Source organism: Condylostylus longicornis, unplaced genomic scaffold, assembly GCF_029603195.1.
Source record: "Condylostylus longicornis isolate FDR11 unplaced genomic scaffold, ASM2960319v2 ptg000145l, whole genome shotgun sequence".
Lineage (NCBI taxonomy): Eukaryota > Metazoa > Arthropoda > Insecta > Diptera > Dolichopodidae > Condylostylus > Condylostylus longicornis.
In genome coordinates, this window is record NW_026578113.1 from 1,347,340 (window position 1) to 1,367,457 (window position 20,118).

General features: G+C 24.0%; 1 protein-coding gene across 2 annotated transcripts in view; it reads left to right on the forward strand.

Moving 5' to 3' along the window:
- The window catches only part of LOC129615712 (synaptic vesicle glycoprotein 2A-like), a 58,488-nt gene extending 39,285 nt beyond the window's left edge, over window positions 1-19,203 (forward strand). Inside the window, exons 3-10 of one of the 2 annotated variants that reach the window (XM_055531073.1) lie at window positions 10,849-11,335; window positions 14,762-14,875; window positions 16,331-17,110; window positions 17,168-17,329; window positions 17,425-17,636; window positions 17,706-17,923; window positions 17,994-18,153; window positions 18,243-19,203. In XM_055531073.1, coding sequence (XP_055387048.1) covers window positions 10,946-11,335; window positions 14,762-14,875; window positions 16,331-17,110; window positions 17,168-17,329; window positions 17,425-17,636; window positions 17,706-17,923; window positions 17,994-18,153; window positions 18,243-18,423 — 2,217 coding nt within the window. In that variant the 5' untranslated portion in view covers window positions 10,849-10,945 and the 3' untranslated portion in view covers window positions 18,424-19,203. Of the gene's footprint in view, window positions 1-10,650; window positions 11,336-14,761; window positions 14,876-16,330; window positions 17,111-17,167; window positions 17,330-17,424; window positions 17,637-17,705; window positions 17,924-17,993; window positions 18,154-18,242 lie in introns of those variants that run through there. The other variant, XM_055531072.1, reaches the window with a different exon arrangement.
- Window positions 19,204-20,118: the final 915 nt, after the last annotated feature.

Sequence of the window (20,118 nt, forward strand, 5' to 3'; positions counted from 1 at the left end):
TGTATATTATCAAGTTGAAATATATATACATATATAGATAGAATATTTAAAAATTAAATTATAAAAAAATTCTTTATTTTTTTCTATAAATATTTTCATATAACAAAATGACAATATTATTGGAAAATTGCTTATATATTAACATATATATTTTTATATATGAATAATTCTTGTATAAAGTTTAATATTAAGGATATTAGATACGATAATGAATGTGTCTATGTGTACATATAAGATTGTATAAGAGTATTTTTTTTTTGTTTATAAATTGATTTAAATTGACAATTAAAATATATTTGAATGAAAGAATCTTTTAAGATGAATGAGTTTATGAAAGACGACCTGTTATTTTTTCCTTTTAATAAAATGATTAAAATCAGAAATTTATATAAAATTTGATAATGAAATTTTAATTTGGATGATGTTTAAAAAATTGTCTCTCTAGAATTTAAAAAGTACTTCTTACAATCTCAAATTTTAATATGACCCTTTATTGAGGATCATGAAAGCTTGAGCATAACTAATTGGGCGTATGGTAAGTAAAAACATTTCTGAGAGAGTGTATTGTTCTCACACGCAAAAAAAGAGAAATACTGGGGGACTTTGTTCTCACGGCGACGAAGTTACGGTACTTCGCGCCTCAAAAATTTCTCGAGTACGTCAAGGCGATGGTCCTCGAACGGGTACTGTAGGGCTATGTCCAACATTCAGGAGAGGAAAGGTGGACACAATAGATTATTTATTAATTTTTTTTATTAATATTTTTTATTATATACCCACGCATGAAGATTTTGGTAGTAAATTCGCTGAAACACACAGTATATGAATTTTCATATCTAAATCATTCATATATATACATATATATGGGGTTAAAATGCTCTTAAATATTTTTAATATAAAAATTTTCATAAATCTTTTTTAAATCTTGAGATTTTATATGTCTAATAACATTAAAATTTATATTTAAGAGAATATTAAAAAAAAAAAAATCAAGATTAATAAAAACGTTTACAAAATTTTATTTATGTGCAATATTTGAGTTGAACATGAAATGAAAGGTTATTTAACTCTCTTGACTGCAAGCAGATCTTATCCATATTAAATGAAAAATTAATGAGTCTGATTTTAATTAAAAAATATTTTCTGTTCATGATATTAAAAATTTTGAAGATTTATTTTATTATATAGTGCTATCCAAAGTATGAATTAAAAAAAAAAATTATTATTATTTTTATCTTTGTTAATAAATTTTTTATAATAAATATAAAATTTTTATTGTAAAATATTTTATAAGAAAAAATCCAAAATAGCTATGCACTAAAAATTTTTTTTTTAATTTAATTTTTATTTCGAATCTGGTTAGAGATTTAAAATTTATTTTCTGATTTGGTTTAACGATTATTCAAAAGGATATATTTGGTTATTTTTGTTTTTTTTAATAAAATTTGATTGAGATTTATAAAAGCGCCTTTTCTACATAATTAATTCGAGCCTTGGAAGTTTCACTCCGTTTTTCCGTCTAATTTTTGAATTTTCAGCGTCTTATATTTCGGAAACGGCAAAATTATTGAAATATTTATAAAAGCTAAAAGCGAACGGAAAATGCTAAAAAAAATCTGATGTGATCAGCATATAACAGACCGAAATGTGTATTGTCTAGTTAAGCCAAAGTGTTAGAGAAAATTATAAAAATGCATTTTAAAAATTTTTTTTCCAATTTTAAGGAAGTTAATAAACTTTTAGTTAACATACCTAGAAAAAAGTAAATTTGGCTCTTAGAAGAGTTTCGCTTTGTGCCATCATATTCGCCAGCTAGTTGCGGAAACAACGAGAAGTAGAATATTAAATTTCAAGAAATTTTGTAGAAATGGTTAAAAATGTAAAGTCGACCTTTAAATTGTTTCCCGAGCCTCGAACTTTTCGAAAAAATTTAAATATTTAACTTCAAGGAAATTGGTTGATTATTCCCCTTTATATGGTCAAACATTTAAAATCTGCCCGTAAAAAAACTACAATTCCCGAAATTTGATATATCCCAAAAGTTGAATTCGTGTTATAGTCAAAATGAACTCACATATGAAATTTCATAAAAATCTGTTTTTCCGAAATTGAGAATTGAAAATTTCTCTAAAAATAGCTTATTTACGCTTCCGTATTATTATCATTTGACCGTCCAGTTCGACCATTATGTTAAATCTTCTTCCAACTTTTTTTCTATTTCTCATCCTTAATATATGCAATAATTTCCTGATATACATATTTCGATATATGAGTGAAAGTAATTTAAATTTGAATTAAATTTCATTAAAATATTTCAGAATTGTCATATTTTAATAAATTAATAGTAATTTTTTGACAAAGGCGACTGAATGAAATTGTGTGTTCAGTTGTACTGGTAAAATTTAATACATTAAAACTGAGTTGGCGGAGGGGCCTATTTTTATTAATAATGCTATCATTTTTTATGACGTTATTTTAATGATTATTTTAAAAAAAATAATTATGTACAAATTTTTAGAGCGCGAGTCGTAAATTTTTTCATAACTATGGTTAATCTTTATGGCATTATTCATCTTAGTTTCATTCAATAATTTCTAAAATATTGAAGTATTTTTATAATATTTAATATAAAAAAAAAATTAGTTTATATTTTAATAACGCTATATTAATTTTTTTAGTTCTAAATTAGTTTTATTAATATTTAAGCACCATCATTAGAAAATTTTATTTTTTTTATATAAAAATTTCTGAATAACTTAAAATCTTTTTTATGAATTAAATTTATTAAGATTTTCTTAATTCAAATTTTTGTTTCATAAGATTTCTTTGAAATTCTTTTTAAAATAATTAAAGGAGAAACTGAGAATTTCTTCACTTAAATCACTTGTACGGCTCTATATTATAATATAAGTATAACCTGGTATAACTATATTTTGCTATGTAATTTTGTTTGATTTTAATGAGTGAAGAAAAATTCTTGCTTATTTAATTTATTGGTTCAGCTGTTACGACAAATTAAAATTTTATGGTTGGTGAGCATTTTTGCAAATAATTTCAAAAAATTGTTTTTTTTTATTTTTTGTCTTATTTTTATTAAATTTTTTTTTCTATTCTACATAAATACATATATACATATAGCTGAATTATTTATGAGGCATATTTTTATTAATTATCATAAAAACCGTATATTTTTGGTAGTACAGTTGTGTTACAGTGGTTGTTATTGAAATCGATAAATCTATTGTTGGCATTTTTACTTTTTAAGTATAAGATTTTATGTAAATGTTTAAGTTGCGATTAAATTTTAGGTGAAATTCGAAAGCCCTATAATTCTAATATTTTTTAATTAATAAAAGATATATTATGTTCTTCTTAATAAATTCGGCATTGTAGTAAAACTCTCACAGCTTCATTTCCTCTGGAAATTTTTGCACGTTCTAGAACAAGTAAAAGATTTCCATTTGAGCGACGACCAAAGTATAAATTGTGGTCTTTATTTACACTTGTAACTGCAGCAATTATGTTTTCCTTATAGTACATACAAATACTTCATTCATTTAATATTCATAATAGCATAAAACGTGTGCGAAATTTGGATTCTTTTTATATCGTTAAAGTCGACCAAAACAATTGCCGAAGCGCATGAAACATATAAAAATTTTGGCAGCATAATTTGGATGTCAGTTTTTCCATGGTGAAATGGCGAAACAAACTTAATAAAATTACAATTTACCAGGTGTTTAATATAAAAACATGTGCCTGTTCTTATAATTTTAATTATAGTATACCATTTTATATATATACAAAATTTAAATTAATTTTATTTCTTTTTAAAAATATTTATAACAACACAATTACAATTCCATTTTCCTTTTACAACTCTGTAAAAATTTTCACTTCAGTTAATAAAATTATATAAAAATTTTATCGTAAATATTTATGATAATAAATATACGAGAATGGGGAAGTTAACTAAAAGAAACACAGAAGGTTACCGGTTCAATCGTTTTTCTTTTTTCGTCTACACAATATACAATCAGATACAATCGATGAACAAATGTTAAAAAAACTTACTAAATATTAAAGATAAACAAAATTCTATTGTCCTCAAAAGGTTATGTTTCCTTTCTTATTTTTTTACATACAGCTTTCGAAATTATGTTCTCCAGAATCTTATTGTACAATATTTATAAAAATATCAAGCTTTCTTTTTAAGTGATTTAGAAGAAAACAAAATGAAGAGAATAAGAAAAGATTTTTCTAAATTGATATTAAATGAATATGAAAAAAGAAAGGAGAAAGATCTATATATAACGGTATCGTTTATCGGTTTGTTTTCTTTACCATATTTGTGGAATATTTATTGAATTGTTTGGGATCATCTTAAGTAGAATTTTTGTGGTTATTTCCGCGAATTTTAAAAATTTTAATATCATAGAAGAAAACAAGATTTTTCTATGTAATTTCTGTTTTATTGTTATCCTTTTATACCACACGCAATTTCAATTGGAAATATTTCACAGTATTTTGTGCTATTACCAAATGTAAGTGTAGAAAATATCATTGTGTCGCATGCATAACTTGTAATTTCAAAAAATATTCCGGAAATACTAAAAATGTTTAATAAATATCGTATATCAAGGTTTACATTTGTGGTATTTGGCATTTTATTTTAGGAAGTATAATCAAAATACAGTAATTTTTTGATGCAGAAGTGTTGCTACTATCCCACAGTTCTTATCTCAGTCAAAAAATTGGTTCTTGAGAAATATGCTATATATATACGATATTACATATGATATGACCCTAGGGGTATATTTTTCATTTTCCGTATTTTGAGTGAGATATTTATACATTTCCTGCCAGTACCATATTTATTATCACCCAATCGCCCTAGTGGTTAATTAAAATAAAATTATTCCATCGGTTTACCCTGTTCATCGCATTGAAACCTTTATACTTGTTATGTAATCATGATTTATAAATTACCATTAAGAATATGTTATACAACCGAATTAATGAATTTCTTATTATGCATTTTAAAAAATATCATCGTATTTTGATTCATAATCGCTACTCTGTTTACAATCAACTGCAACTTACTCAATTCACAATCATCTATATACAATTAACTCAATTACTCAATTAACAGTTTAATTATACAAACATGAGTATATAGGGTAAAATAAGTCTTAATAACAAAATGTAGAACGTCATGTTTATTTTTCCTTTTATAACTTTTTTGAGAACATCAATTCGAACAAAGACAAAGAAGAAAATATGAAATTCTTAAATTTTTCCGTTAGCATTAGTTCAAAATGCTTTCAAAACCTCATTTAAAAGGCTATACAATTCTATGTAAGTATATATGTATTATATAGAATTATTGTTCTATAGGACGATTAAATGAAATAACAATAATATACCTACAGTTTTATCATAAAACTCAGTTCATAAGAAACAATAAAAAAAAATTATTTGTTCTCTATTGTTCTCAAAAGGATCATGTATCCTTTTTTATTGTATCATAACTACATATATATATATGGGAGAGAAAAAGAGAAAATGTATATATATTATATGTATATATCTATTTTGTATAAAATATTTTATAAATGGGAGAAGATGATGGGGTCCTTTTCATCCTTAACATTAAAATCATTTATGTAATTTATTGTTAAGCTCATTGTTAAATTTATAACAAAAATATCATTAAGCCCTCTTTTTTTTTCTTTTTTTGAAAAAACATAATTATTAAGTTTAAAAAGTTGATAGAGCCTTTTTGGAAATGTTAGAAAATTTAATTTTTAATAAAGTCGTTTTTATACTTAACATGGTAAAATGTAAAAAAAAAACAAACGAACATGTTTTTCCGTTTATTTAAGCACACAGTGTAAAAATCCATGCCATTTTTCTCTTTTCTTGTGTTATTTTCTTATTAAGAGGATATTTTTTGTTTTTCCTTTTATTATTTGTTCAGAAATGTTTTTTTAAAGTGTGCCTTGAGGCCAAACAACTTTTCAGAAAAACACAATAACAAAAAAAAAAATTAAAGTAAAAATAAAGAGAATTGTTTTTTTTTTTTTTTACATGTCTATTTAGAGCACATAATATAATTGCTTTGCGAATGGTTTATATATATTATACATATATATATATGTATATACACGCGTATATATATCACATTGTGCGCTATGCTATGAGAAAAAATTTCAAGAAAAATTTTATGTAAAATAAAAACATTTCTTGAATTGCAAATAAAAATTTTCTTATATGTATGTATGTGTATGCCTTTATAATTATACAATTAGATTTCGGACTTTATAAAAAATAGTATGAATAGATTTATTCTATAGAATTCGATAATGAAGGTATGAGTATATTATGATAAACGATCCAATTATTTTCTATGATATACAAATATTAAGTAGAGTACTTAAAGCAAAGTATGAGTTATAAGAAGTGAAAATATTTATAATGTTGGTTTTTGGAAATAAAACAATTTATATAATAAAATTTATTTAAAGTATGTGCTTGATTTATAAATGGGAGGCATTTAAAATCATAAGAGGTTAGGTTTAAGATTAACAGGTGAAGATTTAGGAAATTTATATTGTAATTAAATTAATAAGAAAACAATTTGAATTTTGAAATTTTTATATTGTTCGAGATTTAACAATATTTACAGGCTGATAGCTCCAACAATTATAAAATGAAACCAAAATAATTCAAACTTTTTTCACAAAGAAGGTTTATTTATTTTAAGCTCTTTATGAATATTGAGACAGAACAGCGAAATTCAACACCGCGACGCAAGAAAGAATTTGATATGTAAACGTCTATCTACTTATTTAACTTTTCACTGTACTGGGTTAAATTCAAATCAGTTGATTTACTATTATGTGATGGTTTCATGTTGAATATTCGAAAACATTGCCTTGAAAAAGTTTGTATGTATAAATAAATTTTGTTACCAAAGTTTTTCTTAACTAAAAATAACTCTTTCCGATCATCTTTTTAATTTATCTCATACATACTCGTAACAAATTATATAACACTTTTAATAAAATTTGACGTGAAAATAAATTTTTCAATAAAAATTATAATTAACTAGCTAGCCTAGCTATAGCTAATTACAAATTATTTTCAATTTATTTTAAAATTCATATTATGGATTGACATTAATAAAAAAAATTGCATACCTATAGGATAAAAACAAATTTATATTCATATTATTAATAAATGGTTGAATAAAAATTGTTTTTATTCATAATTAAATTTTGCAAAAACTTCAATTGGAATAAAAATATTCTATAGATGAATTAATATTTTTCAAGGATACCAAATTTTTTTTTATAATAATTATAAATTAGTTCTCAATTTAAAATTTTTATTGAGAAAAATTTTGTATTATTCATTTAATACAAAAAAATATAGAAAAATGCAGAGAAAATTTGTTCATGAATAAAATCTAATTATAAAATTATCATGAACAACTCATTATAAATGACCCAAAAAAAAGGATCCACGAGTCTAGGATATCAAAATAATTTTAATTTGGAATTTTTAAATGCAGTCTCTAATTAATATATACGGTTGTTATTTAATTTCCGAAATATTATTGAATAAGAATTTTATTATTAAAGTTGAGAAATCTATTTGCCTCATTTTTGCTGTTTAAGTATAAAACACAGTAACTATATTTATTAACTGATAAACTACAACTCCTGCAATCTTTCTCATTCTTCCTCAGATATAATATGATTCTGTATAATGGTATAGAACACGTTAGTCTAATACGAAATTGTGCGCAAAATTCTAAAATATGAGTTTTGTTACTTCATTTATTCTATACATTTGATATATCACTATGCCATTTGTTCACATATAGATCCTTTCAAAGGCAAATGGCAAAAACATTAATATAAACCAAAATCACTCCCACCATTTGACTTAGTATAACATTATGTTATTATTTCCTTTTTATGGCTTTAAAGGCAGAGATAAAGGAATGATTTATATAGAAAAATTTGACTTTTTGATATTTGTACGTGATTTCATTTTTTTGTTTTTGGTTTGGGACTGCCAATAAAAATGGCAGTTCAAATATAATTTTATATAATTTTTTTGGTATATAATTTTTAATTGTTATACTACCAGTCATAATAAATTTTGGATACTAGCTATACCGTATACTTTTAAAGTGTTTATTAAAAATTATTTTATTTTTGATTGTAAAAAATAATTTAAACAATTTATGAAATTGTTCCTTGAAGAATTAAAAAATAAATTCAAAAATTAACTTTGGGGTTTGTAGTTCATTATATTGGAGAGAAATTATTGAAATGAACGAATTATAGAAAAATATAATGTTTTTTGTTCTTTATAGATAATTCAATAATTTTGCTTTGAAAAATCATTGAAATTTTGCTATAATGGCGAATTAAAATCATTTATTAAAAGGTGCATACTAGTAGAACCATACGACTCTTGTAGTCTTCTGCATACATGCGTAGGAGCAAATGGTTATTGATCAATTACCAATTTATTCGAAATGCACAATTGCAAATCATAAACTAAATTTAAGTAATTAAAACTTTTTTTTTTTCAAAAACAACTTGTTCATTTAATTAATACTATTTCTCTCATTGTTAATTTAAATCAAATCAAAAACTTAAGTCAAAAACAATTTTAATTTTATAAGTAAAATTTACGAAAGCATGTTGATTTTCTTGAAATTTTTTTATTTTTTATGGATGACAATACCAATTAAAGCATTATCATTTGTATAAATAAATATACATACAAGTATGTATGTACTATAATTATAAAAAACTTTAATTTTCACAAGCATCTTTGTTTATATAGACTATTTCAAAATGTTAGGGTAAATTAAATACAAGTTTTTTGTTTTTGTTTTAAAGTTGAAGTTTTTATGCACACATTTACAAATTCATTTAAACATTTCACAGCACATGTTTTCACCTTTGTATATTGCATACATTGAACGTATGATCAAATGTGTAAAATATAATGTTATGTTACATAAGAATATACCAAATGTGTACAAGAATATAAATAAAAGTTTTTTTTTATAACTTTATAAAAATTATCATAAGGGTTGCCAAATTGAAAGCATTTTTAAAAAAAAAATGTTGCCGTCTTCGTTTGATTGCAAATCGAAGTAGCAAAGAGAGTAGTAAAGAGAGTGGTAATTGGAGTAGTAAAGTGAAAAATTTTACTGAGAAATATTAATTAATTTTTTAAAATATTAATCGAATTTAATTCCACAAGGGACACAAAAAAAAATAATTGCATTTAATTGTAAAATATTTATTTCTTTTAAAATCACGTTTAGGAACAAATTTGTGTAACCCTTGTTATCAACTTCTTAATATACATATAAGCATGTGCTTGAACGTCGACAGGCGTAAATGCTAGTTAGAGTAGTTACCAATGAAACACATAGATTTATGGATATTTTAAATTTAATTTCACAATTAAATGATATTTTTTTTTTAAATAAAATTTTCGTTTGTCAAAAAAAAAGGTTTTTAATCTGTTTAAGAAAAAACTAGCACTCACTGAAACGAAGAGAAATTATAATTTTTTTTTTAAAAAGAAAAGATTTAAAAATAAAGAAAGTGAATTTAACTTAATGGAAATTTCTTCATGCAACTGCAGAACAGATGGATGACGTAATTAAAGGAATGAGTTAAAGGCAGAAAAATTAATTAAATTTTTTTCTCCTCGAACTGGACTCGAACCAGTGACCTACCGCTTTCTAGGCGGACGCTCTACCAACTGAGCTACAGAGGCATGAAGAAATTGCCGACGAAATGTTCTCTACATTGCTTATACTGTAATTCACATGATTACTAAAGAAAGTGAATTTTTTTTTTTATTTTTTCTAAAGTTTGAATAATTGAGATTCCGAAAGTACTTAAAATAGAAAATCAAGTAATATATTATTTTCAAGACCTTTCAGAAACTGTTTGTTTTAAGCTTCAATCTCTCTCGCAAGGGAAATTATAAGCAAAACAACTTGAGAAAGTAAAAATTTCGTGAAAATTCGTTAAAATCCCTATAGCTCGGGGCTTTAACAAAAAATTTAATGATTTTTGATGTCCTAAATGATGCTATATTTTACGCCATTCACTATTACAATAGTAGCCCAATTTTTTCGTAAATTCTTTTCAATTTGGCAACTCTAATCATAATATGGAAGAGGATTGCATTGTCCTTTTGTATTTACATATTAAAAGATGAACTTTATAACTTATTTGTATTTAAAAAAATTTCTCCTTTATTTTTTATTCCTTTTAGCTTTTCTCATTGTTGTTTTTCTCTCATTTTAATTTTTTTTTATTTTCTTCATTTCCATTTTCAATGTTAAGTAAATGCACTCCGTAATTACTAGAGTAATTTATTAAAAAAAAAAATTTTTCTTAATTATTAATTGTTATTATGTGTATTTATGTATATGTGCGTTATTTATATAGATTTACAAAAAATTAAAAGCTATAAACTAAATTACTGAAAAGCAAATACAAAAAAAAAAAAACAAAACAGAAACAAAGTTATAAAAATATTTTTAACAAACAAGAAAAAAAACAAATAATAAAATAAAAATAAAAATAATTTTAATTAAAATAATTTTGAAAAAAAAAACAAAATAAATGAAAAAATAAAAAATATTTTTTAAAAAAATAAAATAAAAAAATTTTTATAATTAATTTCGAACTTTTTCATTTCCTTGTTATTTTTTTTTTCTTTTATACTCTCTATTGTTATTACTTTGTGCATCCATAAATTTTAAATATTAAAAAAATAAAAAAACGCTAAAAGATGTCGTCATTATTGAAAAAAGTGATTTTATTTCCTGGAAATAATAAAAATAATTTAATAATTAAAAATTTTAACAATTTACAAAAAATAAATTTAAATGACTTTAACATCAAGATCAGTAATGTCCGAGGAATCAGAGGAAGCTTGTCTTGTTAATCCAAGATCACCAACATTACCTAGTAGTGGTTGTGGTGTTGGTGGTGGTGGAAGCAGTAGTAGTGGAGGTGGAATTATAACCAGTGGTATTAATAATAGTAATAACAGTAATAGTAATAATATTGGTAATACTGGTAATTGTATCGGTAATAATATTAATTATTCACCTGGTTTAATGCCATACACTGACGGTGTACAAACATTTTCACAATATTACGGTGCTCAAATGAATAGTGTTTCAAGAATGGGTAGTGGCTCAAGTCCAAATAGTGGTAATTCAATTCCATCCAGAGGTAGTCATAATGGATCACGTACAGATAGTAATGGTGGTGTAAGTATATTATAAATGTTTAATTTTTTTTTTTTATATAAAAAAATATTTGAAATTATTTTCATTTTGGGTTTGTCATAAGTTTGTTACTCTATACTCATATATTATCTATTTTTAACATTTAATTTAGTAAAATGAAAAAAAAAAAATATTATTCATAATTTTTTTATTTATACAAATACACACAAACACACAAATAAAGAAAGAAAACGAAAATATTCTAATGATGTAGAGTAGATAATCAAAAAGAAAAAAAAATATTTATTTCAAGAGGAAGTAAAATTTTTTGTCATGATTTTCGTGATGGTTACTTTTTTTTTCCTTTAGCATTTCAATTCTATTTTTGTACTAAAAAATTAAGTAAATCACCAATTTGGTGTTGTTGAATATTTTTTTATTTTATTTTTTATTATGGAGCTCATGAGAGAGAGAGAGAGAGTCCTTAAATCTTATTAAAAAAAATTAAATAAAAAGGAAAGGACATAAGCTGTATACATAAGTATATTAAAAGATTTCAATGCGTTATAATTGTAGTTTGAAATGATAGAATACAAAAGGAATTTAATTAAGCAAATTTCCATTCAAAAATTTATGTTAAGAACCTATAAGATAACGGAAATATAATTTGAAAGGCTAATTCGACAAACTGAAATTTTCTTGCAGTTTCTTATAGCAGAAAATAAGTGTCTGTTTTCTGCGTTTTTTATTACTTACAAATTACCTATGCTTTGAATTCAACAGCTGATGAAGGAACCAATCAGATTGAATTTTCAAGGCCATAACTTGAAAGCATCACACCTGCTAGAATATAAATATCTAGAGTTCTACAAATTTTTCTTTAGAGAAATAATGTTTTCCCTAAAATCTCCAGATTTCTTTAAACTGATTATTTAGAAGCTTTGTGAATAGATAGACTAACAGATTAGAATTTTTTTTTTCAAAAATTTATTGGAAATGTGCTTAAAACTGAACAAACCAAATACATATGCGTGTATAATAAAAATAGGCTTAAATCATTAAATTTAAATATAATAAGTTTACGTGTATAATTTTTTTTTTATATATATATATAAGAAGGATATGAATTAAAAGGTATAAAAATAGAATATTTAAATTAGTTCCGTATTTAGCGTTTGAAAACGACAGATACACGTGTGCTTTTCATTAAAAGTGAAAAAGGAAACAAAAAAGAGAAGAAAAAACCCATAAATTTGTTTTTTGATATAAAAAGTTGTCTTTTTTTTTTGACACTAAGTCCTCAATAAGCTTTAATAGTAATTTTTGTTAATTTAATGTTGGTCAAGAAATGTTTATGGGATAGTTGATCTTAGTTTATAACTTTATGTTCTTTAAAATTATAATTTTAGTTAAGTAGGTACATTAATTCATTAAAGAATATATGCTTGGACAGAAAAGTTGTAGAAACATGCAATTATCGTTTTAATTTAAAATTTAGCGTGACTGGTTTTTGAAGATGTTTTATTTTTGGAAATACTCCGGACTATCTTCTTAAGAATGAATATCTCATAGAAGAACTTTAAAAGAAAAAACCAGTGTATTATAGACCATGTAAATCGTTATTATAACATAATAAAAAATATTTTCGATACAAAAAAGAATTGTTGCTTGGCAAACCTAACCATATTCTTATATTCATAAAACATAAGTAACGTTTAGTTGATTTTCACACCATTAATTTTTCTCAAATTTTCCCAAAAGCATTTTTAATTACAAAAAAAAAATTAAAATTTTCTTTTAATATCTTTAATCTCTTATATTTTGATTTCATGTTCTATTAAAATTTTCTGTTATCAAATGCATCTAATTACTGTTAAATACTGTTTTTGTCTGACTGTTACTGTTCTAATAAGAAATTTAATTATAATATTAAAAATACTCACTTAAGTAGCCTCTATGGATTAATGAATGAAATCACATTTTATAGTAAGCATTATCATTGGCAATTATTAAAAACTTAATTAAATTAAGTTACGGTTAAAGTCAGAAATTCCTTGTTACACTTTTTTAAGGTTAATTTAGCTACAACAAGTCAAATTTTGTTAAAAAAATTTTAAGTCAAACTTTTATTTTTAAAAAAAATTTTGAAAAGTTTATCACTTTATATGAATTTCTTAAAAGTATGGAATTCTTTTGAGAGGAATTTATTTTATTGCTCTATTTGTGGTGATATTTTTACTTATTTGCAAATGGAGATTCTTTAAATGGAGGCTCTATTTGTTGTAATATTTTTACTTATTTGTAAATGGAGGTTCTTTTATTGAAAAAAAATTATTCCAAACTGGTTGTAACTCTTTAATAATTATTAGTCAAAGGGGTTTGTACGAAATATAATACTTTTTTTTTTTTTATGATTATTAATTTAAAGTATTGATTTTCTATAAGTTTGACTCAAGTTTATTTTAAACAAAATCTCTAAGAAGGTGCTTGTGACTTGTATAGTGTGTTTAAAATTGTACAATACACGTAAAATACAAACATATTAGGATATATCATAAAATGAATATAATGTTCTACTTTGAAGTATAACACTTTCTCAGATATACATATATGTATATATTCTGAGCGAATATATCATTGTGATACCAAATATCTACAAGAACTTTTGAATTTGTTAATTAGTAATATCAAGTATTTCTCATATATGCCGCTTCAAAATTACAGTGACTTTCATAATTATTTCTTTTAGTTATTTCTATATTCTTCCTTTTAGTGAGTATAATGGTAAACAGAGTTTTATTACTTCTATCACGTCTAAAAATTGTTATCTATAACAAAATTTATATTTATTTGCAATTTAATAATCGTAAACATTTGACATTGCATTAGGTTTATGTGTATAACAACATGCAATTATAAAACATGGAAACAAACATTGAAACAAATACACATTCGGTTGAATTCCTTTTAAAAAAAACAGACAAAAAATCAATATTTTTATTTATCTACTAAATGCTAAACCATTTGGCAATCTGAAAAGTTTGTATACATTTTCTCGACTATCATAGATTTTAAAATACGGAATACATATTGTACTTATGGCATCAAAATTAATTCTCTATTGCAATAAATTTAAAAGAAAAACAAAACCTCAATTGTTAAAAAAAAAAACGTATAACACTTATCTATTTCAATATATAAAAAACTTATAGAATGCACAGATAATTAAACTTAACCCCATTTTAAATGAAAAATTTTCTATTATAATATATGGAAAAACTATTTTTCACGTTTTAACTTTTCATTTTATTTTTAAGAAACGATACAGAAAACCATAAGGGAAATCAATTTAATTTTTCATTTACTATATACATACAATCTCTTTTGTTTTTCTTTTCTCATTTCGTTTTTTTTTGTTTTTTTGATTAATATTTAATTCTAAAATATTGTATTCTATATATTTTACAGGCAAATATATCTTCAGGACGTGGATCTCAAAGTCATGAATCAGAATCAGGTGAATTGATAGATTATAGTGATGATATTTTAATTAGTCAATTTCATGCGGATGCCATAAAACAGGTAATTTATAAAAAAAAAAATTCTCACATATTTTTATGCATTATACATTGTAGCACAGAACTAAACACATCCATTACACATTATATAATATTGTATAACAGATGTAGAATGAAAATCAAAAAAAAAAATTATTAATCAGACAGACAGATGAAGATAAAAACTTATTCAGAATATGAAATTTTCAAGAATTGAATAAAATGATTGTATGAATTATGAAAGGTTGCAATTGTTTTACAATATATAGGGAATCATAACGTTTTTTAATAAAATGGAAAAAAAGAAATGCTTATATTAAATCGTTTAATTCCCATTTTACAATAATGAGACAAGTAGACTGTAAAGTTTTAATTATTATTAAAATATTATGGAAATGAAATATGCAATAAATTAAAAAATTGTGTGATATTGCAAAAAGAAAATTTAAGTTATAAATTTAAAGAATTGTAATGGCACAGTGATTATACTCGTATAACATTTGTAGTGCTTAATTTAATGTATTATAACATTGTAAACGTATAAAACTTCAAACTATATTAAAGTTTCAAACTACATTAGGTTTAGAGGAACAATTTCACAAATTTCACAATGTGAAGACATCTGCCGGAATAAATTTGCGTACCTAAACTGCTAATTTATATAAGGTGATATGTGCACAGTTAAAAGTACTGTATATACGCTTGAAGAATTAAAGTGTTAGTGTGAATTGAAGTGAAGTCTCCCTCGACTCCATGAACTCGATTCTCGATTCTAAAAACTAAATGACTGTCGTAGCCCAATTATTCCCTTCAGACTTTCATTACTAATAAGAATTTGGCGAACTGTTAGACGAATTTTCCGCACAATATAGAGCTACAGACCAACGAATGCTCTCAAAGTAGCCGTGCGAGTAATCTGCATTGTCCCAGTAAATCCTAAACCGGCCTGTTTGCGAAGCTTCCCCGGTTGACCACTTACTTGTTCCAATTCGTTGACCACTTACCTCGGACATGTTCATGACGATAGACCTTGAAAGAGCCGTGTATAGCCACGATGCTATCTTAGAACTAATGCCCCAAGACTTACCAACGAAATTTCTATATGCCAACATGACCGTCTCCACCGTTTCGATGACCTTATTTTTTTCAGGTGATTTAGGGTTACCCCAAATGCCTTACTTCCATAGAGTACGCAATGCACTCACCAAACAGAGTAGAATCCACTAATTGCGCTCCTCTGTACAAGGGAAATCAAGGAAAATTTAAAAGCTGAACAAAATTCAAAAAATCCTTCCAAATAGTTATACTTATTCACATATCAACATACACTTGTACACATACTAATGCACAAACATGAAAAACCATTTTTGAAATTTCAATTTTTATTTTAAAAAATAATTTTTCAATTTGAAAATTTTTTATAAAGATTATGGAAAAAAAATTAATTTAATTTTTTTTTATTTTCTTTTCATGATGATAGACTGGTTGCGGAAAATTTCAATTACTAGCCGCTTTAATTGTTGGTTTAGGTTTAGCTGGTCATGCAATACAAATTTATGCAGTACTTTATATATTACCATCAGCTGAACTTGAATTTTGTATAAAAGAACATAAAAAAAGTTGGTTAGGTTCAATAACATTATTGGGTTTAAGTTGTGGTGCATTATTTTGGGGCGGTTTTGCCGGACGTATTGGACGTCGAAAAACATTATTAAGTTGTTTAGCAGTATCAAGTGTATTTTCTGTAATAGCTGCATTTATGCCAACATATGGACCATTTATGATGGCAAGATTTTGTGCTGCAGCTGGTGTCGGTGGTACATTACCAGCTGGTGCAAGTTATTTATGTGAAATATCACCAAATAATGCTAGATCACGTGTTATATCATTATTTAGTACATTAGGTGTTGCTGGTGCAATATTTGCTGGTGGTGTTGCAATAACAATGGTACCACAAACTGGTCAAACGGTTATGGATGAAAATAAAGAACATTTTAGTGTATGGCATAGTTATTTATTAGTTGTAACATTACCAACATTTGGTTCAATATTCGGTTTATTTTGGTTACCAGAATCGCCACGTTGGTTATTAGATAGTGGTAGAGAAGTTGAAGCATTATCAATATATCAAAAAATATTTCGTACAAATAGAACACGTGGTGGTTATACATTAACTGAATTAGAATTACCGGGTACTAGATATCAAAGGCATCGTGTTACAACATCAGTTTTAGCTGGAATGATACAAGGTGTTCGTTTGGTAATTTTTTATTTTGTAAAATATTCTAAATTTTAATTTTTTTTATATTATTTTCAGTTTTTCAGCAGCTTCTTTCAATTATTTACAAAATCATATGCACGTAGAACAATTTTAATGCTAGGAGCATGGGCATCAACAGTATTTGTATTCCATGGATTAACGATATTTATTGCTGAACATTCTAGAACAATAGAATTGGCAAATTTTAAACAACAAACGGTATGAATTCAATTATAAATGCATTAATTGTTATACAATGAATAGTAATAATAATCTGAACATTAATTTAATAAAATTTTTAATTAATTTTATAGACGACGAAAGTTAATTTAACATTCGAGAATTCCGTCTTTGATAGAAATATTGAAAATTTGATTTTTTCAAATTGCAAATTTATTAATTGTACATTCCATGGTGTTTATATAAGTCATGTCTTCTTTGAAAATTGTACATTTGTAAATACCGAATTTTCAAATATTAGAACAAGTCAAACAAACTTCCTTAACGCTGCCTTCGATAACGTAAAGTAAGTTTTGATATTACTTCTTCTACCATAGAAAAAATTACTAATATTTAATCATTTTTGATAAAATAGGTTAATCGACACCGATTTAACAGAGCGCCATTTTATAAATACAACAAAAAATAATACTGATATAATACGCTTAGATTCAAGTTGTGATCAAGATTTTGATTATAATATATTTTTAGAAGCAATATGGCGCTCAAATTTAGGTGGATTAGTTCCTGGTGTTATAGCGGTGGCTTGTATAGGTGAATTTGTGCATAGATTTGGAAGAAGTCGAATAGCAAGTAAGTTTTAATATTATAATAAGCTTAGAAGACCAAAACATAAAATTTATAATTATTTTATTTAAAATAGCAACATGTTTTACATTTGCTGCAATGTTATGTTGTGCATTCGGATTTTTATTTATTGATGTTCATGTTATATGGACTGGTGGTACAGCACAAGGATTAATGTTAGCTGGACTTGTTGCATTAACAGTTCTATCAGTAGAAACATATGTTACATCAATAAGGTATTCACAATTTGCCTTTGCTCATATAATTTTTCACTTAATTTAATCTATATTTTATAAAATTTATTAATAAATATTTTACTTTTTAGATGTTCAGCTCTAGGAGTTTTTGTATGTGGAGGACATATTGGAGCTTTGATTAGTGGTCCTATATATGCATCTTTGCCAACAACAACATCACATTTTGCAGCAGTTTTATCAACAATATCAATGATTTTACCAATATTATCATCGGCAGCTTTAAAAGATAACCCTAGCATGTTATTATAAAAAGACGAAATAAGCGTTTTATAATCAAAAAATTTTTAGCTTTTAAATTATTTTTAATTAAAATTTCTTGCTTTTTTGTTTTTTTTTTTTTTTGTTATTTAGTATAGATATTTTAAAAATCAAAAAATTCTTTTATAATTGAAATCAATTGTTAATAATTATGTAAGAATTGTTAAATTAATTTTGTTTTTGTTTTTTTTTTTAATTTTTATAAGATCAACATGACAAAACGACAAATTTAAATTGTTAATTTTTTTAAATATTTTAATTTTTAAATTTTTATATACAAACATACATTTTATATAATTTAAGTAAATTTTTAATAATTAAGATAAACTATAGAAAAAATATCATTAAATTGTAAACTACATAATGTCCTTTACAAAAAAAAACCAAAAAGTCATAATATATGCATCATATTACAGATCTTTTCGATATTACAGTTCTGGGAGTCAAAACGGCATAGTTTCTAATTGTAGAGCTTTCAAATATTACTCTGCAGTTGTAAATTTAAGAATTGAAATATCGAGAAAAAAACTACTATGCTTTAAAATGCTTATTACAATAGATTTTAATATTTTATATAAAAAAAAAATTACAATACTAAATAAAATTAAATATGAAATTAGACAGGGTTGAACAATACTGTAGCAAAAATTTTAAATTAAAGTTTTGATCGTTCAATTAATAATATAAACAATTTTATAAACAAAAAATGAAAAAAAAAAATAATTTTATTAATTAAATTTTACAAAAATGAATAATTAAGAATGAAATAGTTATAATTTTTATTAATTAAAATAAAAATCAAATTTTGAAAATTTTTATACAACCCTTAAAATTTTTTAAATCTTATTTTATGTCATTCAATCATAATTCTAATATTAATTAAAATTAAATTTTTTTTTTTAAATGGCTTCCGCTCATCTAACGCCAATAATTTATTATATTACATTGATTAAATGTATAAATTAATACAATACAATAGAAAATATACCCAATACATGTTTTGCAATAATTTTTTAATTTAATTTTAAAATGTCAGCAAGGGAATTATAGGAATTTATTTGTTGAGAATGGTATAACATATGAGATCTTTTAAATTAAAATTCAAATTTTTAATTAACTTAGACATATTGTTTTTAATTTATTTAAACAAAAGAAAATGTAGGTAATTTCTCGAACAATTTAAAAATAAAAAATTTAATTATAACTACATATTATGTATGTACATAAACAAGTAAATATTATGCAATCGTATTGAAAATTTAATCTTTATTAAAGAAATTGTCGTAATGTGATTGTAATGTATTTTAAAAAAAAAATTATTTTTTAAATATTGTAAATTATAATAATATTAATTTTAAATTTTATATATAAGTATATACATATATATAAATTCATGATTAGAAAATTAGAAAGACTTACTTGATCAAGAGATAGGAATGAAAACAAAAACGATATTATTATATTTTTATATTCATAATTTTTTTTTATGTTTTATATAAAATTGTTTTTATATTAGTATAATTAATAGGATAAAGGATGTTGTATAGTACTAATTGCCAATATCATTGACTTATTTTTAGTTGTAACAAAAATCTAAACATGAATAAAATTTCAAATATTTTTAGTTTGCGGTGCGTCAACTAAGAATAGATTTTAACTAGATCAGGTCCTTATTGCAACAACTAC